Source organism: Anthonomus grandis, chromosome 14, assembly GCF_022605725.1.
Source record: "Anthonomus grandis grandis chromosome 14, icAntGran1.3, whole genome shotgun sequence".
NCBI classification, from domain to species: domain Eukaryota; kingdom Metazoa; phylum Arthropoda; class Insecta; order Coleoptera; family Curculionidae; genus Anthonomus; species Anthonomus grandis.
Window position 1 is genome coordinate 5,233,317 of NC_065559.1, and position 18,627 is coordinate 5,251,943.

Sequence of the window (18,627 nt, forward strand, 5' to 3'; positions counted from 1 at the left end):
AGAACCAACTATTTATACGAAGGTGGCATTCTTGCATAACTTTTTGACATTTTCTGATCTGTGTCAATTTAACAATATTCGTAATATACTTGATCTGATACTTAGATGATGGTGGCGTTTCACCTGTCCCAATCTATTGTTATGCGTCCTTTTATTGTTAAATCATTTTAAGCGACTCGAAGCTGTTTTGTAGAGCTTTAAAACTGGCCATGAGAACGTCTTTTGTTTTTCCATATATCTTTAAGTAACGTTAGAAAAAAAATACAAACGACAACGGTCGTTTAGGCATATCTCCGGAACCACTCTGAATTTTAAAACATTCTAACCGGCCTATTGTTAGAGTTGAGAATGCGCAACTTTTCTCTAATTTAACCATCGTCGTATTTATTTTGTTTTCCAAGATACTCATGGTAGACAGCATTATCTTGGACACACTGTATATATCCATGCAGTAACGGTAATAAGTTAACGAGACAACGATAATGCTTCACCGATTTGTTCTTCACCGAGACAGGAAATGCAATATCCCGCAACTTCATGGAATTATTGATGATCCATTTTAAATTCTATCTACACCCAAATACTTTATTGCATATTCTAATATTCATAAATGTATAATTAATTCAATTAAAAAAAAATCTTAATTTGCCCTTTTACCTATTGAAAACTAAAGAAAGAAGGGGTTCTGGACCTATAGTTCTTTTACAGAAAATCCACAAGGAGGAAAACTGACAATACTGTCAATTTGCTTACTATTCAAGTTGTCAAACAACAGCATTTAATTAAATAAAACAATTGTAGAATTTTCTGGTTAATTTGGATAACATTTAAATGATCATCAAGGATGCTTAATATCTAAGGTTAATTCTCCATTCAGAATCAAAGGGCGTTTGTTTATTACTGTACCCAGAGATATATGCCATTGTCAAGCTATTTCTGGAGAAAAACATACAGAATTTACTACAGAATACAATTATTCACTTAGATCTATCCTAAAAGGGAAAAAAACATTACAATTTAGTTACTAAAAATTAGTGTCTTGGGTACTATTACTGTTAATTATATAGGACTCCCCTGCTGCGATAATTCCCCCAAAACCGCTTCCCCGGAGCTCCAGAACAGGTTCCGTCTGTGAACCGATTGAAGATACAAACGGTGTTCCGAAACCCGTGGCGAGACCGAGAACAAACAGCTGCGCCCCCGTGGTTACTTCGGTGAATCCCAACGGCCCGATAGGCGGATACAAGGTTATATTTTGGTGTTGTGACGCAAACCATTTGATTAGTCTTTTGCACAGCGTTTATTATTTTTATTTTCGTGTGCTTCGATTTGTTTTTTCCTTTTATTAGACTTATGCATGAAATTTTTACCAAAAGACTTCTTTATTTTATTATTGTTTTTCTTTTATTTGCAGCCGAGATTGGGACCCAAACCTTTTACACCGCCTAAGCTGAACGACACTGAAAACTCGTTTAGTAAAGTTTTTGCTGTTCCACAAGTACCGGGTCTCACTTCCGCAACAAGGTGAGTTGCAGAAAAATAGTTAATTTTTTAAATTTAATTCATCCTTTTTAGTGAAGTGGTTGCTATCACGCCAGAGCAAGAGAAAGAAAAATCTCCCACCAGCGATAACGAAGTGGTCCAGAAAGAAACGGAAAATGGCAAGTCGGGTTCAAGCGGGGAAGAAGAAACTTCTTGCGATTCAGGTATGAAAACCACCTTCTTCTTTTTTTTTTAAATTAAAAAAATCCAATTTTAACTGTAATTTTAGGATACATTCCAAAAACGCCCAGCACGGCCGAACGAAGAAAGTTGTTCGAAACCCGTAACAGTTCGAAGGAAAACGAACCCGAAGACAATTTTGATACGACAGATCAGTCCGGTAATTTTGATAGAAATTCCGCCCAAAGGAACAGCATAGCCGAGAGACGGAAGATGTATGAACGATCTCAGTCTCAACAGGAGCCGCCCGCAACTATAATAGAAAAAAGCGTTTCTTCGCCGGTTTTGTTAAGAAGGAAAGATTCGTTTAAAGCTCCGAAAAATCCGGATGACGTGCTAAAAGAGGAAAACAATAGGTGGGTTAAACAGAGTGAATAAACTATAGAAGAGTATTAATTTTTATTGGACTTTTAGAAGGAGTGTTCCAGTAGCAAGACAGCAATCTTTAGATCCGCAAGCAATAAAGAAGAGTGAGGGGGTCGTTGCACCCAAAAGGACATCTACTGTTTTTGGTAAGGATTTTTCCAATTATTTACTTATTAGTTTACCTTCATATGATATAAGTCGCAATAATTAGCATGCTATTAAAAGTTTTTCTTATAAATGCTTAGTTAGAAAAGAATAATCTTCTTCTCTTCTACTTCTTGGAGATCACACACACACTATTCAAATTTATTTATGTCGATTTAAGAATAGTACTAAAATTAATATAGTTAAAAAGTTTGAAATTGACATAGTTAGAACTAAGTAAAATAAAGATAAAAAGTAAAAGACATACCACTTAACACTAACTTCACCAACAGACACAGCAATTAAAAAAAACTTGCTAACGGACAGTTAAAGCCAAACAGATTAAGCTTATCTAAATGAGTTATGTATTCACCCACTGAAGAAAAAGGGTGCTGAACAAAAAACCTTTTTGATATCGGCTTGAACCGCCTGTATTGACTCATTTCATCCCTGTTTGTCTTATGTCTAGAAAGAAAGAAAGAAAGAAAGAAAGAAAGAAAGAAAGAAAATGTGCTATATTACGTAAGACAACAAAATCTTGTGTACAAGCATCCTAAAAACTAAAAAATTCCAAATTCACTTTAAATTTCAAACAAACATAACTTCTAAAACACTTTACCATAAAATTTACACACATTACCAAAATTAATCATAACAAAACAGATTGAGAAAAAAAAGCATCTTTTTGATAAATTTCATTAAAAAATAAGTAAAGCTGTCAATAAAACAGAATTTAGAAGAAGTAAATTACATTATTTAACAAGTAACAAAACTAAAACACTAAAATCATGTCAGAGCACAGGTTAAAAGGTATCATTAAAAAAATCGTCAAGGCTATAATATGCCCTGGATAATAAAAGTGATTTTATGTCTAGGCACTGCAAAATTGAATCTATGTCTTGTTTTATTACTATTTAAAAGAGATGTTCATGTTTGGAGGCATTACAGCAAACTTACAAGCAAAGAGAGTATATGGACATAATTCCTAATTTTTTAAACAAAGGAGCACAATGCTCTCGAAAATCGGATCCACACATTGTTCGTACAATTCTTTTTTGAATAAAAAATATTCTTTTTATTTTCTCTGCATGGGATCCCCAAAACAATATGCCATATGTTTTTGAAGGTGGTAGACAATGGTACAGTGAAAACATCTTGTCGGACTTGCATTGTCTTATTTATTTAATGTAACACGACGTTTCGGTTGGTAAGTATCTCCAACCGTTATCAAGTGTAAACTGTTTACACTTGATAACGGTTGGAGATACTTACCAACCGAAACGTCGTGTTACATTAAATAAATAAGACAATGCAAGTCCGACAAGATGTTTTCAATATGCCATATGCTACGGGTGAATGTACATATACATAATAATACTGGATTATTGATTCCCTACTGACCATGTTTTTTAAGTTGTAAATAGCGAAGTTTGCCGACGTTATCTTTTTACATATTTCATTACCATGGCTTTGCCAATCTAAGTTTTTGTGTAAAGTTACACCCAAAAACTTAGTTTCGTCCGATTCATATACAATAATTATTCGATGTTTAGGGGCATATCATTATCAATTTTTTTCAAAGCCCGTCTTTTGTTTTGAAAATGAATAAATTTTGTTTTGCTTGAATTAAGAACTAACTGATTTTCCTCACACCACTTTTGCATCTGTAAGGCTGTAGAGTGTAAGGTCTAAGGCTACTTTACAATTCTCGTGGGATATTACGCATGATTTATCATCGGTAAACTGGGCTAGTACTGTATATGGTCCACCAATGTTATCATTTAAGCTGTTACAAAACACGAAAAAGAAAAGTGGAGATAAAAGTGAACCCTGTGAAGCACCGGTATCTGCGTCTATAAAACCCGATTGGAATGTATTTCTGAGGCCTGTGGTTAGAAATGGCCTGATCCAATTGATTTCTTTGCCTTTTACTCCCGCAGAAATGAGAACTTTGATACGACGGTCATCATCGATCATAGTGAAGGCGTTGCTTAGGTCAAAGCATATTCCCAAGGTTGTCATCCCTGCGTCTAAGGCCTTAGCCAGTGCAGTTTCAGTCGACCTATTATTTATTTATTTATTTATTTCAATATACGGCAGAGCCAGTTTACAAAAACAAAATAGATAATACAAAATACTAGACAATATAACAATATAAATACAATACTAGAATTACAAAAAAAAATATACCAAGATAAAACCTCTGAAAAAACAATCATCAACAGGGCTAAAAACTTAACACTATCCAAGGAACGTAGGTTAAAGTGTAAGATTATTTATTTTTGATTTGAATGACCGTAAGCCGCCGGAAAATGGATCCAAACTATTTTCATTAAAGAAACGCAAGGTCCTAGTCAGTGGAGAAAAAAACCCATAGTTGGCCGAATGAAAGGGTAAACGAAACATAGAAGAGTTGATCCTTCTTTGACAGGTGTTAAAAGGAATTGCTTCCAAGATGGTAGGACAATGATATAAACCATTTAAGATCTTATAAAACGTTAAAGCATCAGAATAATGCCGTCTGACTTCAAGATTAGGGATATTAAATTGGACACTGATAGCATTAAAGTCGATGTAATAATTACGAAAAATATTAACTTCAGCTCTATAAGCAAGGGATCTTAAGAATCTTCTTTGTACAGCCTCAAGGCGTTCAATATGAGAATCATAATAAGGGGTCCAAATTACAGACGCATACTCAAGCACGGAACGTACCAAAGAGTAAAAGTAATTTGAAACAATAAGGTGAAAGATGTACACTATTTCTAATGATAAAACCAAGACTACGCATACTCCTGTTAATAATATCCAAAATGTGCGGCAAAAAAGTTAGCTTGGTATCGAAAAGAACACCTAAATCTTTAACTGTATCAACTGACTTGAGTTCGTTATTATTGATTGTGTATTGATAATTAATAATTTTATTAGAACGACCAAACGAAATACATACACACTTCTTTACATTCAGTTCCAGACTATTGCTATTACACCACTCAGCAACACTATTTTAATACAATTGAAGTAGCTCAGCATCAAGATATGACTCAATGGCTTTATACAATTTAAAATCATCAGCAAAAGCAAGATGTTTTGAATGAACAATTACATCACTCAAATCTCTTATGAACAAGTTAATAAAGACCGGTCCCATATGCGAACCTTGAGGCACGCCTGAAAATACTTCAATACCATTAGAAATATAATTACTTATCCTGACCAACTGTGTGCGACCAGCCAAAAAACTGTGACAAAATTCGACCAAAATCCTACCAAGACCCATAGCCCCAAACTTCTGAACCAGATGTTCATGACCAACCTTATCAAAGGCCTTCGAGAAGTCTGTGTACACACTATCAACCTGTACAGACCTCTCAAAATCACCAATCAAATCATATTGGTAAGTCAACAGGTTAGTCACCGTAGATCTACCCTGACAAAAACCATGCTGATGATCACTAAGCAATCGCCTACAGTGCCACGAAAATCGCACAGAAAACAACCTGTCAAACAGCTTAGGAACTACAGACTGAATACACACACCTCTATAGTTACAAATATCAGTTCTATCGCCATTTTTATGAATTGGTGTTAAAAAGCTTACCGTCCAATAATCAGGAAATTTGCCTGATGTCAAGCAAAGATTGAAAAGGTGATGCAGAGGCTTACTCAGAGTGCACACACAGTTTTTAAGAAAAACAGATGGGATACCATCAGCGCCAAAAGAATGTTTGTTAGGAAGGCGTAAGATTTCATCAAATATGTCCAATAAAGAAAAAGAGATGCGATTTAAATCCAGACTGTAATCAAATTTATAGTCAGGAGCCTTGCGGACAGGTTGCCTGTATGTAGTTTCAAAATACCTAGCAAATAAGTTTACAATATTTTGACCATTACCAGCAACCTCGGCTTCCATATGCATGCTATTAGGGTATGAATCAGACCTACGTAATCTATTGATGTGTTTCCAAAATGAAGAAGGATCATGAGAAATTTCAGTATTTAATCTTTCAATATATGACCTAAAACATTCATCACGAAGAGTTTTACATTTATTCCTCAAATTTGTAAAATTAAAATAATCCATGGGATCCTTGCTATTTTTGAATTTTGTGTCAGCAATCTTTTTTTGAAGAACAAGATTCTGTAATTTTCTACTAAACCAAGTGGGAAAATTAGATGATTTAAAATGTTTAATTGGAACAAACATCTCAATAGCAAAATAGAGAGCATTGTAAAAAATATCGATGCATTTATTAATATCCTTCTGATTAAATATTTAGGAAATATTGTTCTCAGTGTTTTCATTTAAGCATGTGTTTCGTCTTGTTGGTGTCTTCGCGGACTTCTGTTGACATGATCGGTCTCATACAAGTCTTGTAGATTCTGATTTTGCTATCTTTATGTACGGATTTGACTGTAACTCGTAGGCAGCTTAATAGTGTAGATGCCTCCACCACTAGCTTACATCTGAGCGGATCTTTCGTGAATTATGTTCTTGGACAGAACTTTGCGCTTTAAAAAAGTTTTATTTTATTAAAACACACCAAAACTAGGGTGACCACTTTTACACTATATTAAATGCTATAGAATTACGGGGTGTCCCCGAATGGTCTTTACAAAATCTCACCACATCTTCGTGAGATAATAGGCCAATTTAAAGTAACTCAGATTCCGACCTACAGGACTTTTAAAATAAAATTAAAATTTTAAAAACTTATGAAAATTTTTACGTATTACTTTAAAAATTTGTAGCCAGGGGTTTATTGGGATGCGAAACCCGAATATGCGCACCCTTTCACTGTGACCATCAGAGGGCGGTTCACACTGCACTTCTAATGATTTAAAACGTCCGTAACTATTTGTCAGTGTATTTTCTTACTTTTTTATTAAAAAAAACAATTTCTTCGTCAATTTTAAACAAAAAAGAACTTTTTGTTAAACCCCGCTAAAGTTAGTCTTTTTCGCGATAATTCGGTTTTTAGATGTTCGATGTCTCAACGGTATATTCAAATATTTTAAATAAAAAAAATTAGTTGTTTTATTTAGGCACGAAATTAATTTGTTAAATAATATGAATTTTATAAAAATTGTACGAAATGTTCCCCATTTTAATTAATACAACGATTTATACGCCTAAAAAAATTAAAATTAATTCTTTGCATAACTTCATGCATTAAGTCGAGGATTGTTTGTTGCGTCTTAAATGCGTTGCCATAGTTCCTCTTTATTATTCACTGTTGCCTTGTATAACACGGATTTAATATGTTCAGAGAAAAAAAATCATTTTTTGTTTAAAATCCACGAGGAAATTAAAAAAAGCTAAAAAATACTCAAAATCATAGTAAGAAAAATTTATAAATATAAATACGTATAAACGTATGTAAGATGAAACAATAAATTCTAATCTTAACAATATTGAAAGAAAGTGACTATTTTATAGCACAAAATTTGAAATACCTGAAAAAAAATAATAAAATTAAAAAATAAGTATAAAATATTAGCATTGTTTTAATAATTTAATACAAGTACTGGTCTTGTAAACCAGAAATAAGATTTTTCTTTTAAAACTTCAGGAAAAGGAAACCCCTATCCTCAATCTCCAAAATTAATATTTTTCATGAACTATTTCCTGTTATTACGATTTCTTTTTTAATTTTAAACTTTGTATTTTCTATAATATTTATTTTTATGAACCACCCTCTATCCCTCGAGGGTGTGCTTTTAGCACAAACTATTTTAATATGTATATTCTCAAGAATATTCTATTTTAATTACTGATTTAGATATATTATTTTTTTAACTATAATTAGGGGTATATTAGTAATATTTATCTATAGAACTAGATTAGTATCAAACGAAAAATGTATTCTACCTAAATTTATATTAATTTTTACAGCATTTTTAATTTCTATTCTTTTATTAAATATTGTACTAACAGATAATTTTTATTCTTACCTTGTTTCATCATCAATTAGAAATGTTAGACAAATAAATCTATTAACTAATTTAACCTTAAATAAATATTTTATTTACTAATTACCTTAATTGCAGCAGTAAAAATAAATGATTGAACAACATTAAAAAAAATACTCACGAAGCCTAATTTGATAAAAAGTATACAATCCAGAATAATTATAACTACTATATTTTCTTATCTATAAGAGAAAAAAGTTATGAACATTTTAAACCATTAAAAGTACAGCGTGAAGCGCCCTCTGATGGCCACATGGCGCATATTCGGTTTTCGCATCCCAAAAAACCCCTGGATACAACGTTTAATGTGTTAGTTCGTAAAACAGGTTCATAAATTTTAAAAAAAAAATTTTACTTTTTAACTTTACGGTCCTATAGGTCGGAATCGGAGCAAGATCTTCGAAATATGTGATGAGATTTTTAAAGGCCTTTTGGGGACACCCTGCACCTAATAATATAAAGTACAATTCATGGATATTTTTTTCCCTCTTTTGGGGTGCGTCTATTTTGCACCTCAGCCGAAAGGCTTATTGTGCTCACCCCGATATTGCATCTATAGTACCCAGTCTAGCACCTCGCTGCACTGTACCAGTCTGTACAGGTCTTCCGTTGATATGGTACCTAGTGCTTCTGGGTCCAGTATGTCTCCCAAATATTTATTGCCTTTTTGAGGAGCCCAAGGCCTCATAGTTGGAATGTCGGACTGTTTCTTGTTCCTTTTTGTACAATCGGCAATTAAGTTCTCCTTTATCATACACTCCAATTTTGTTCAGGTGTCCTTCAATGGCCATGTGTCTCGTTCTGATACCTAATTCATGGGTAATATTATTTCAAGAGGTTTGGCTTTATTAATACTATTTTTTTAAATAAGATGTACAATATGTACTACTATTGTGAAAAGCTTAATTACCACTAAATATTTCCTAAAATTACCTACCTATTATAAAATAAATAGCGGTAACAACAAGGCATTGGGACAATAAAGTAATCTGAATGAAAATCTGCTGGTAGTTCTCCTTTATCCATACAGACATATTTTCCAAGTAACTCGGACGAATATCTTTTATTTTTATTATTACATACCTTGAATCATTTATTTTTGAGTGAAACTAAGACACTTGCACATGGTTCCACCAAATAATTGATAGATCATTTTAGGTGACTTACTAGAGAGGATTTTCCGTAGATGGTAGAATTTATAAATCGTTTTTCGAATTTTTTCAGCAACATAGTGTGCATGACTTTCATATTCATAAAGCCATATATCTAGGTATATTTTATTGCTCATTGAAAATGGTAATTACATAGTTTTTTAGCAATAACTTTTAGAAAGTGCTGATCCATAAATGAACTTTTGATAAATATTCTTCTTTATGAAAGATGATATTCCCACATATGACTAGAATAACATAGTCATCGGAATAGCATGCACATTGACAATCGATTGCACCTACAGCTCTAAACAGATTATTTATGAAGAAAAAGTAGATAAAATATGTTGGGTGTCTCCATATCCCTTTCAATATCGTCCCTCCAAATCTATTATATTATATTTTAATTCTATCAAATGTTTTCATATTTCAGGACGAGTGTCAAAGTTTAGACATCTAAAAGGTACTACGGCTCATAAAAGTTTCCACATAGAAAATATCAGAAATCTTAGTAGACAGATTTCTGGGGAGTGTGATGGATTCCACGGTAAGCTAGTACCCTAACATTCCTTAACCAATCAATGTAAATAATAATTTTAGCTAATCCTGAGAGAGTGGCGGTGCCCTTAAGCGGACCTGGAGGTAAAATAGCTATTTTCGAGCTTAAGAAAACCGGTAAGTTTGTCTTTATTTACGCTCAAAAAAATTGCAGATATATTAATCATTTTATTATAGGCAAACTACCGGACGGGGTAATTCCAACTTTGGTGCAAGGAAATAACATTATGGACTTTCAATGGGACCCGTTCGATAATCAGAGGCTTGCCGTGGCATGCGACGATGGTGTCATCAAAATATGGAAAATTCCGGAAAACGGCTTGACCGAGCCCACCAATGAACCTGAAAAAGAATTTAACGCCCACGGGGATAAAATTTATTTTATTAAGTTTCATCCTACTTCCAAAGACGTTTTGGCTTCCGGTAAGTGTAGTTGACTCTGCAGGTTTTTATGTCTTATTTTAAAATCACAGGAAAACTATTGCTCTAGTAACAGAAACTAAACTATTAGGATTTCATATTGACGTTGATTTAAACTAAAATAGATAACTTGTGTTCTACTTGCTGTAGTTTGTCTTGCTATTTTAACGTCTTAGAAACTTTCTAACCAAAATACTGTTTACTTATAGTTATATTACACTTATATCAAGGAACTATTAGTGCATATCAAGTATTGATTTGAAATTCTAAAAGAAACCTTTAAATATATTGTTTGAATCTATAAAAAGAGTAATTCTTTGCATAATCAGGTAAATGATTCACATTTGAATAGCAATAAAGCTGAAGGATCGCTAATACGCGGTTGTACGATGTTGGGCTATTATGTAGCGATTAAAATATCTAGTATTGTGGAAGTGATCACAAATATTAAATATGTATCTCTTTTAGGTATGGTGGTTTTCCATATTTAGATAATAGTAAAGATTAAGGATAAGGAGTTATGCCACTTCTCTCTGAGATTCCATACGAAAACCTCATACGGGAATTTTGCAGTTTTTGGGTAGAATTAGGAATTGCACTAGTAATTGCATTATTATAAACTGATTATAAACAAACAAAGAAATTATTAATGTATTACATAAGAAGTATTTAGTTTAGGCTGAAATGTGACGCTTTAGATTATTCAGACCCCTTAGAGGCATATAAGCAATGCACAATTTTTTATTTATATGGGCTAAGAAGCTTAAGCTGCTATCAACAATTAATCCTAAATTTTTAACTTCATCTACTACTGGTATATTTGTTTAATGACTGTAAAGCATTTAATTCTGGGTACAAATAGACGAGTTGCTCCAGTTGATACCCTCCCAAAGAATAAAACAAAATCGTTAATAAAAAAAAGTGATAAACCACGAGTTATATATCAGAACAAAGCTCAGCCCTTTTATTGCTTTAGATCTGATTGAATCATAGTTAGATCTTTTACTAATTCTTAAACGCAATTATTGTATTCTAAACTCGTAATTCTTTATTTAGGGTCATACGATATGACAATAAAACTATGGGACTTGACCACGTTAACGGAGCAGATATCGTTAAAAGGCCACACCGACCAGATTTTTAGTTTTTGTTGGTCACCTTGCGGTAACATGTGCGCTACGGTATGCAAGGACGGTAAACTTCGCGTGTACAATCCTAGGAAAAGCGATGTGCCCATAAAAGAAGGAAAAGGTAAGTGATATGTGCTAGATTTAAATTTGACGTGTTGGTGTTATCAGAATAATCTTGTTAGTGAATACTTGGGAGGTTTTGTTTTACAAGGTGAGAAATAGCAACAAAAAAAAATTCCCTGAAAATTTCAGCCTTTTATATTATTACTAAGTACTCGCTCCAGGCGTATGAAGAATTTTCATTAAAAATATAAGTAAACTATGATTTTGTTTTTTGGAATTTGTATAAGTCTATCCTGGTCTGCCTGGATCCAATTATTGGCACCCCTTTTTAGGTCGTTGGTCCAATGTGTAGGTGATCTTACTCTATTTGTTTTATCGGGGCGTGGTCTCCATTCCAGTAGCTTTTTTTGTACACCTATCGTCACTCATTCTAGTGACGTGTCAGATCAAAGGTATGTCGATTTAGTTTTGCAACCTGCACTCAGGCTCTGGAAAGTTGGTTTTGGCGATTTTGTTTTATTTTATGCGAGATAATGCACCTCGACATATCAGCAGATTTGCAAAATGTTTCTTAGAAGGTGAAGGTGTTGCAGTTTTGGAGTGGCCTTCTTGCTTACCGGATCTAAATCCTATAGTCACTTATAGGATAAGGTCAAACGAAAGATTTGAGCTCGTCAAAATAACCCTAGTAGCACAGAACAGCTTATACAGGCGGTTTTAGAGGAATTGATAAATAGCTTGCCTCGTCGAATTCATGTTTGGAAAAACTGCTCTTTATTCCTCAATAGCTTATGCAATCATAAGATTTTATGATTGCAAGGTCTCTAAAGTTATACCATCAATTACTGCTTATTTGGCGACTCAGTCAGCCATTTAATTTCCAATGATTCCTACTCGTCCATTAACCTGAACAAATATTATTTTTCTTTTGGGGCTATTTGATTATATTTTTTGAATCAAAATCTTTAATTACTCCTATTAATTATTTACAGGTCCTGAAGGCAACAGAGGTGCTAGAATAGTGTGGGCCTTGGACAGCAGATACTTAGTCACAATGGGCTTTGACAAAGTGTCCGAGAGACAAATCAGCATTTATAAGGCCACGGACCTTAACAGCCCATTAAACACCGTCGGCTTAGACGTCTCTCCAGCTATTCTCATACCATTCTACGATGAAGACAGTTCGACCTTGTTCTGCACCGGAAAAGTATTAAATTACATCGCGAAAAATTCCGGTATTCTAACCCCTATGCTACTTTTTAGGGTGATCTAACGATCTACGCCTTCGAAATAACTGAAGAACATCCGTACATTTGTCCGTTGAGCCATCACAGGTGCAATTCTTTGCATCAAGGTTTATCGTTTTTACCGAAGAACGTGTGCGACGTTCAGAACGTCGAGTTTGCTAAAGCGTACAGGTTAACGAACAATTCGATCGAGCCGCTTAGTTTTACAGTGCCCAGGATTAAAACGGAATTGTTTCAGGATGATTTATTTCCTCCCACTAGAGTAAGTGACTAGAGTATTTCAGAAATGTATAGAGTAATAAAATGGGGAATTCTGTGATCTTTATTTATCTTGAATTGAAGATGGGCAGTAAAGACAGTATCTTGTATATCCCCTCGATGGTAAATATTGTACATTCACTCCAACTCAGTTGGAAAAATTAAGGAAATCCATGCATTAGAAGCTTTTTTATTCAAAATTTTGAACATCATGTGTAATAGGAAAGATAGTTTTAGGTAAGTTGAGTCATAACTTTACTTCTAGTGCTGAGATTAGCTTGATTTTTATTTTAAGGGTTCCCTTAGAATGTTATTCTGCGTTTATTAAAAAAAACACGAAAATCTATGCGTGAATTAGAATATCCATGTCTATTTGATTTTTATTTAAGAAAGTACTGTATCGAAAGCTCACTGTTGAGAAAAGTGGACTGTATTTATTGTTTTTTGACAATTAGTGGTTGTGAGACCTTACCTGGTTTTCTCTCGATTACAGTTTTTCACTCGCGTTAGCTAGCCAGCTTTTTCTCATTACGAAATGCGGTTTATCCCATAAACACGGGATTGTATCGGGTGGTACTAGATGCGTGAGCGATGCGGTTTAGCGAATTTACTTCTTCTGATAATGGGTTTCAACAAACTGGTTCAGTATGTTGGACGCGCACCTTTTTATAAGGCCTCAAAACATTCTTTTGAATGCATTTGAATAGAAATACTTTAACTAACTGTTTCTACACAGTGAGCCAAGCGAAATTGAGTTAAAGTTTAATGAAAATTTGAAATAGAATGAAGAATGAACTACTTGATTCAAACTGTTGTAAAATTTAAGAAAACTGAACATACCGCCCACCAAAAATGCATTGCATTTTTCAGTGGCTTGAAAGGGGCAAAGGACATAGCTTGACTACAGGTCGCTTCAAGGTGCCATTACTGGTTTGAACAGTAGCGACTCTGACTACTCCATCCGAACCCGGCTGTACCTTCTTAACTCGACCCATATGCCACTGCAGGGGCGGTGCTAAGTCACTGCGAATTAGCACTAGAGTTCCAGGAGAGAGGTTAACAATAGGCTTATGCCATTTGGCACGTTGATGTAGCGTGTGCAAATATTCACTACACCAACGGCGCCAGAAATCTTGATGCATTTTTTGGAGCATCTGCCAGCGATCTAAACGATTTACAGGTAACGAGGTCACATCAGTCTCGGGGAGAGCAGTCAGAGGCTCCAGTACTAAAAAATGCCCGGGTGTCAAGGCGGTCAGGTCGTTTGGATCGTTATTAAAGGGTGTAAGAGGACGTGAATTCAAAAAGGCTTCAATTTTAATTAAAATTGTGTTTAATTCTTCATAAGTTAAACACTGATTACCAATCACGCGATATAAATGGATTTTAACAGATTTTACCCCCGCCTCCTGGTCCTTTGAGCTAGATTAGAATCCTTTTTATCCAAGTTTTTGAAAATCGTCAAAGACGAGACAATTTCAAGTAACTTGTGTCATAATTCTACTTCTAGTCCTCAGATCAGCTTGAGTTTTGTTCCAGAGGTTTCCTTGTAAAGTTCTTTAGCTTTTATTTAAAAAAAATCACGAAATCCATGCATTCGGTTCATTTTTAATGAAATTTTTAAAAATCAAGTCTGTTAGTAACTGGTGTTGCAGTTTGACAAAATAATATTTAATTTCAGTCAGTGTGGTAACATCCAAGTATATTACTTTTAAAACCCGCCACTACGTGGTGTTAGGAGCATGCGTTGCTAAAAATTGTTAGGTCTCTCTCTCTCTCTCTTCAGTAAGAAATGGTTTTGTAAAGAGGTGCCTTGTTTCTCGCTGAATACAAGTTTGGTTTTTAGCCTAAATAAGGTGTTTTCATAACAAAAAAGTGTTAACAACACGCAGCTAAAGCTTAGTAAACCCTCCTAACAGTGTCTAAGATGAGACATTTTTAGGTAGTTTGTGTCTTAACTCTAATTATAGTGCTCAGATCGGCTTAATTTTTGTCTTAAGGGTTCCCTTAGAAAATTCTTCATCCTTTATTAAAAAAACCATGAAAATCCATGCATAAGAATCTTGTTTATCAACATTTTTGGAAATCATATTTAAGACGAGATAATTTCAAGTAACTTGTGTCATACTCCACTTCTAATGCTCAGGTCGACTTAATTTGTGTTTTCAGTTTGTTTTTGTCAAACATTCTTTAGCGTTTATTGAGAAATTATGAATATCCATGCATTAGAATGTGTTTTATCCAAATATTTGAAAATCGGACACAATTTTCATTTTTCCGTTGCAAGGGGGGATTTGTAACGAAGTTGTAAGAAGATTTCGTTTTTATTTTATTGAAATATGGGTTAGCCCAGGCAGTATTTTACCAAAAAACATGTATATTTCAAGCTTTACTCGAGGGTTATGGGTGGCTTGTATCTATAAGCTAATACGTTGTACCCAGTCCTCCATAGACTGTTATGATGCCTGGATTTCCTCGTTTTTAGTCCTAGTTATTCTTGTGATAGTGAGGAGCAACACATACCAATTAACCAACAGTTTTTCATCACTAGAGTTTATGTTTTTTCAATTATTTTCATGAATTTTCCTTTCAATTTTATAAAGGTTCTAAAGGTTACATACTTAAAAAGACATACTTCTAGTGCTCAGATCAGCTTAATTCTTCTTTTTGTTGGTTCCCTTGAAATGTTTTTCAGATTTTATTAAAATGTCACAAAAATCTATGCACTAGAATCTTTTATATCCAAATTTTTGAAAATCATGCTCAAGACGAGACAATTTCGGGTAATAATCATAATCATAACTCTACTTCTAGTGCTCAGATCGACGTCATTTTAATTTTAAAGGTTTCTGTTAAATGTTCTTTAGCATTCATTGTGAAATTAAGAAAGTTCATGCATTAAAAGCTTTTTTATTCAAATTTTTGAACATCATGTGTAATATTAAAGATAGTTTTGGGTAAGATGAGGCATAACTCTATTTCTAGTGCTCAGATTAGCTTGATTTTTGTCTTGAGGGTTTTCTTAGAATATTTTTCAGCCTTTATTGAAAATATGATGAAAATTCATGCATTAAGATCTTTTTTATTGAAATTTTTTAAAATCGTGGCCAAGACTAGACAATTTTAGATAACTTGTTTCATTACACCACTTCTAATGATCAGATTAGCTTCATTTTTGTTTCAAAGGTTTCTATCAAATATTTATCAGCATTTTTTGAGAAATTAATTAAATTCATGAATTATAATGTTTTTTATCCAAATTTTTGAAAGTCATACTTCTAGTGCTTAGATCGGCTTGATTTTTGTTTCAAAGGTTGCCTTGGAATGATCTTTAGTATTTATTGAAAAAAATCACGAAAATCCATCCATTCGGTTCTTTTTTAACCAAATTTTTAAAAGTAGTGTCTAAGACGAGACAATTTTAGGTAACTTGTGTCACAATTCCACGTCTAATGCTCAGATCGACTTAATATTTGTTTTCAGTTTGTTTTTGTCAAACATTCTTTAGCGTTTGTTGAGAAATTATGAATATCCATGCATCAGAATCTGTTTTATCCAAATATTTGAAAATCGAAAACAATTTGCATTTTTCCGATGCAAGGGGGGATTTGTAACGAAATTACAAGATTACATTTTTATTTTCTAGAACTACGGAGTTAGCCCAGGCGGTATTTTAGCAAGAAACATTTTAACATTTAATTGCAGAATGTATATTTCAAGCTTTACTTGGGCGGCTTGTAACTATAAGCTAATACGTTGTACCTAGTTCTCCGTAGAATGTGGTATGATGTCTGGTTTTCGTTGTTTTTGGTCCTAGTTATTCTTGTGACAGTGAGGAGCAACAAATGCCAATTAACCAACAGTTTTTCATCACTAGAGTTTATGTTTTTTCAGTTATTTTCGTGAATTTTCCTTTCAATTTTATAAAGGTTCTAAAGGTTACATACTTAGAGAGACATACTTTTAGTGCTTAGATCAGCTTAATTCTTCTTTTTGTTGGTTCCCTTGGAATGTTTTTCAGCCTTTATTAAAATGTCACAAAAATCTATGCACTAGAATCTTTTATATCCAAATTTTTGAAAATCAAGCTCAAGACGAGACAATTTCGGGTAACAATCATAATCATAACTCTACTTCTAGTGCTCAGATCGACGTCATTTTAATTTTAAAGATTTCTGTTAAATATTCTTTAACATTTATTGAGAAATTAAAAAAGTTCATGCATTGGAAGCTTTTTTATTCAAATTTTTGAACATCATGTGTAATATTAAAGATAGTTTTGGGTAAGATGAGTCATAACTCTACTTCTAGTGCTCAGATTAGCTTGATTTTTGTCTTGAGGGTTTTCTTAGAATGTTTTTCAGCCTTTATTGAAAATCCATGCATTAAGATCTTATTGAACGAAATTTTTAAAAATCATGTCCAAGACTAGACAATTTTAGATAACTTGTGTCATAACACCACTTCTAATGATCATATTGGCTTCTTTTTTATTTTAAAAGTTTCATCAGCGTTTCAAATATTCATCAGCGTTTATTGAGAAATTAATTCATGAAGTTAGAATTAGAATGTTTTTTATCCAAATTTTTGAAAGTCATATCCAGGACGAGACAATTTCATGTAACTTGTTTCATAACTCTACCTCTAGTGCTTAGATCGGCTTGATTTTTGTTTCAAAGGTTGTCTTGGAATGATCTTTAGCTTTTATTGAAAAAAATCACGAAAATCCATCGATTCGGTTCTTTTTCAACGAAATTTTTAAAAGTCGTGTCTGAGACGTGACAATTTTAGGTAACTTGTGTCATAAATCTATTTCTAGTGCTTTTATTTTTATTCTAAAGGTTTCGCCTAAGTATTCTTTAGCATTTATTGAGAAATTAAGAGAGTCCATGCAGTAGAAGCTTTTTTTATGCAAATTTTAAATGCCTTTAAATGCCTTTTTTATGCCTTTGGCATACTATTTTCAGTTCATAAAGTGGATAATAATAGGCAGAACTCATCAATTGACTCAAAACCTGAGGATACTACTTCCGCTTAATGCAACGAAAGAATTTTGTAATAAAATAAACAGTAAACAACAATAAAAGTGACATAATATTATTTGATGGGTCACACTGCAGTCGACCTAATGAGGTTTTTTGATTGCTATATACATGTCTGGAATCCAGAACAGAACAAAAAATTCCCATTTACAAAAAAGAAGAATTTTCTACATTTGTCACATAAATAATTATATTTGTAGGTTACGTGGTCTCCTACATGTTCGAGTTCAGAGTGGTTTACTGGTAAAGATAAACCGGTTCAGAGGATCAGCTTGAAACCTGACGGAATGGAGTCATGTAAGTACTATAGTAGAAAATAGTCATATCTCATATGTGCAATTATTGAAAGCAAATAATTGCAGACGTGTTATGAGCACGAATTATGAACTTTTATTGATGTTTCATTAGGTTATTTTGGATTTATGAGAATGGTTTTCTTTAATGTACCTTTTATCTGTTATTGCAGTATTGGCCAAAAGTAGATACACTACACATTTTGCTAACGTTCTTACTGTTTAATAATAATCTGGAATGGTTTTCAATTGAGATGCAT

At 33.3% G+C, this 18,627-nt stretch overlaps 1 protein-coding gene across 2 annotated transcripts in view; it reads left to right on the top strand.

Annotated features, from left to right (window-relative positions):
• LOC126744435 (coronin-7) overlaps positions 1-18,627 on the top strand; it is a 44,295-nt gene that overhangs the window by 18,478 nt on the left and 7,190 nt on the right. The window contains exons 9-20 of one of the 2 annotated variants that reach the window (XM_050451850.1): positions 1,068-1,247; positions 1,415-1,524; positions 1,576-1,706; positions 1,772-2,078; positions 2,137-2,234; positions 9,790-9,903; positions 9,957-10,031; positions 10,092-10,337; positions 11,391-11,585; positions 12,520-12,734; positions 12,791-13,036; positions 18,275-18,371. In XM_050451850.1, coding sequence (XP_050307807.1) covers positions 1,068-1,247; positions 1,415-1,524; positions 1,576-1,706; positions 1,772-2,078; positions 2,137-2,234; positions 9,790-9,903; positions 9,957-10,031; positions 10,092-10,337; positions 11,391-11,585; positions 12,520-12,734; positions 12,791-13,036; positions 18,275-18,371 — 2,014 coding nt within the window. The remainder of the gene's footprint in view (positions 1-1,067; positions 1,248-1,414; positions 1,525-1,575; positions 1,707-1,771; positions 2,079-2,136; positions 2,235-9,789; positions 9,904-9,956; positions 10,032-10,091; positions 10,338-11,390; positions 11,586-12,519; positions 12,735-12,790; positions 13,037-18,274; positions 18,372-18,627) is intronic. The other variant, XM_050451851.1, reaches the window with a different exon arrangement.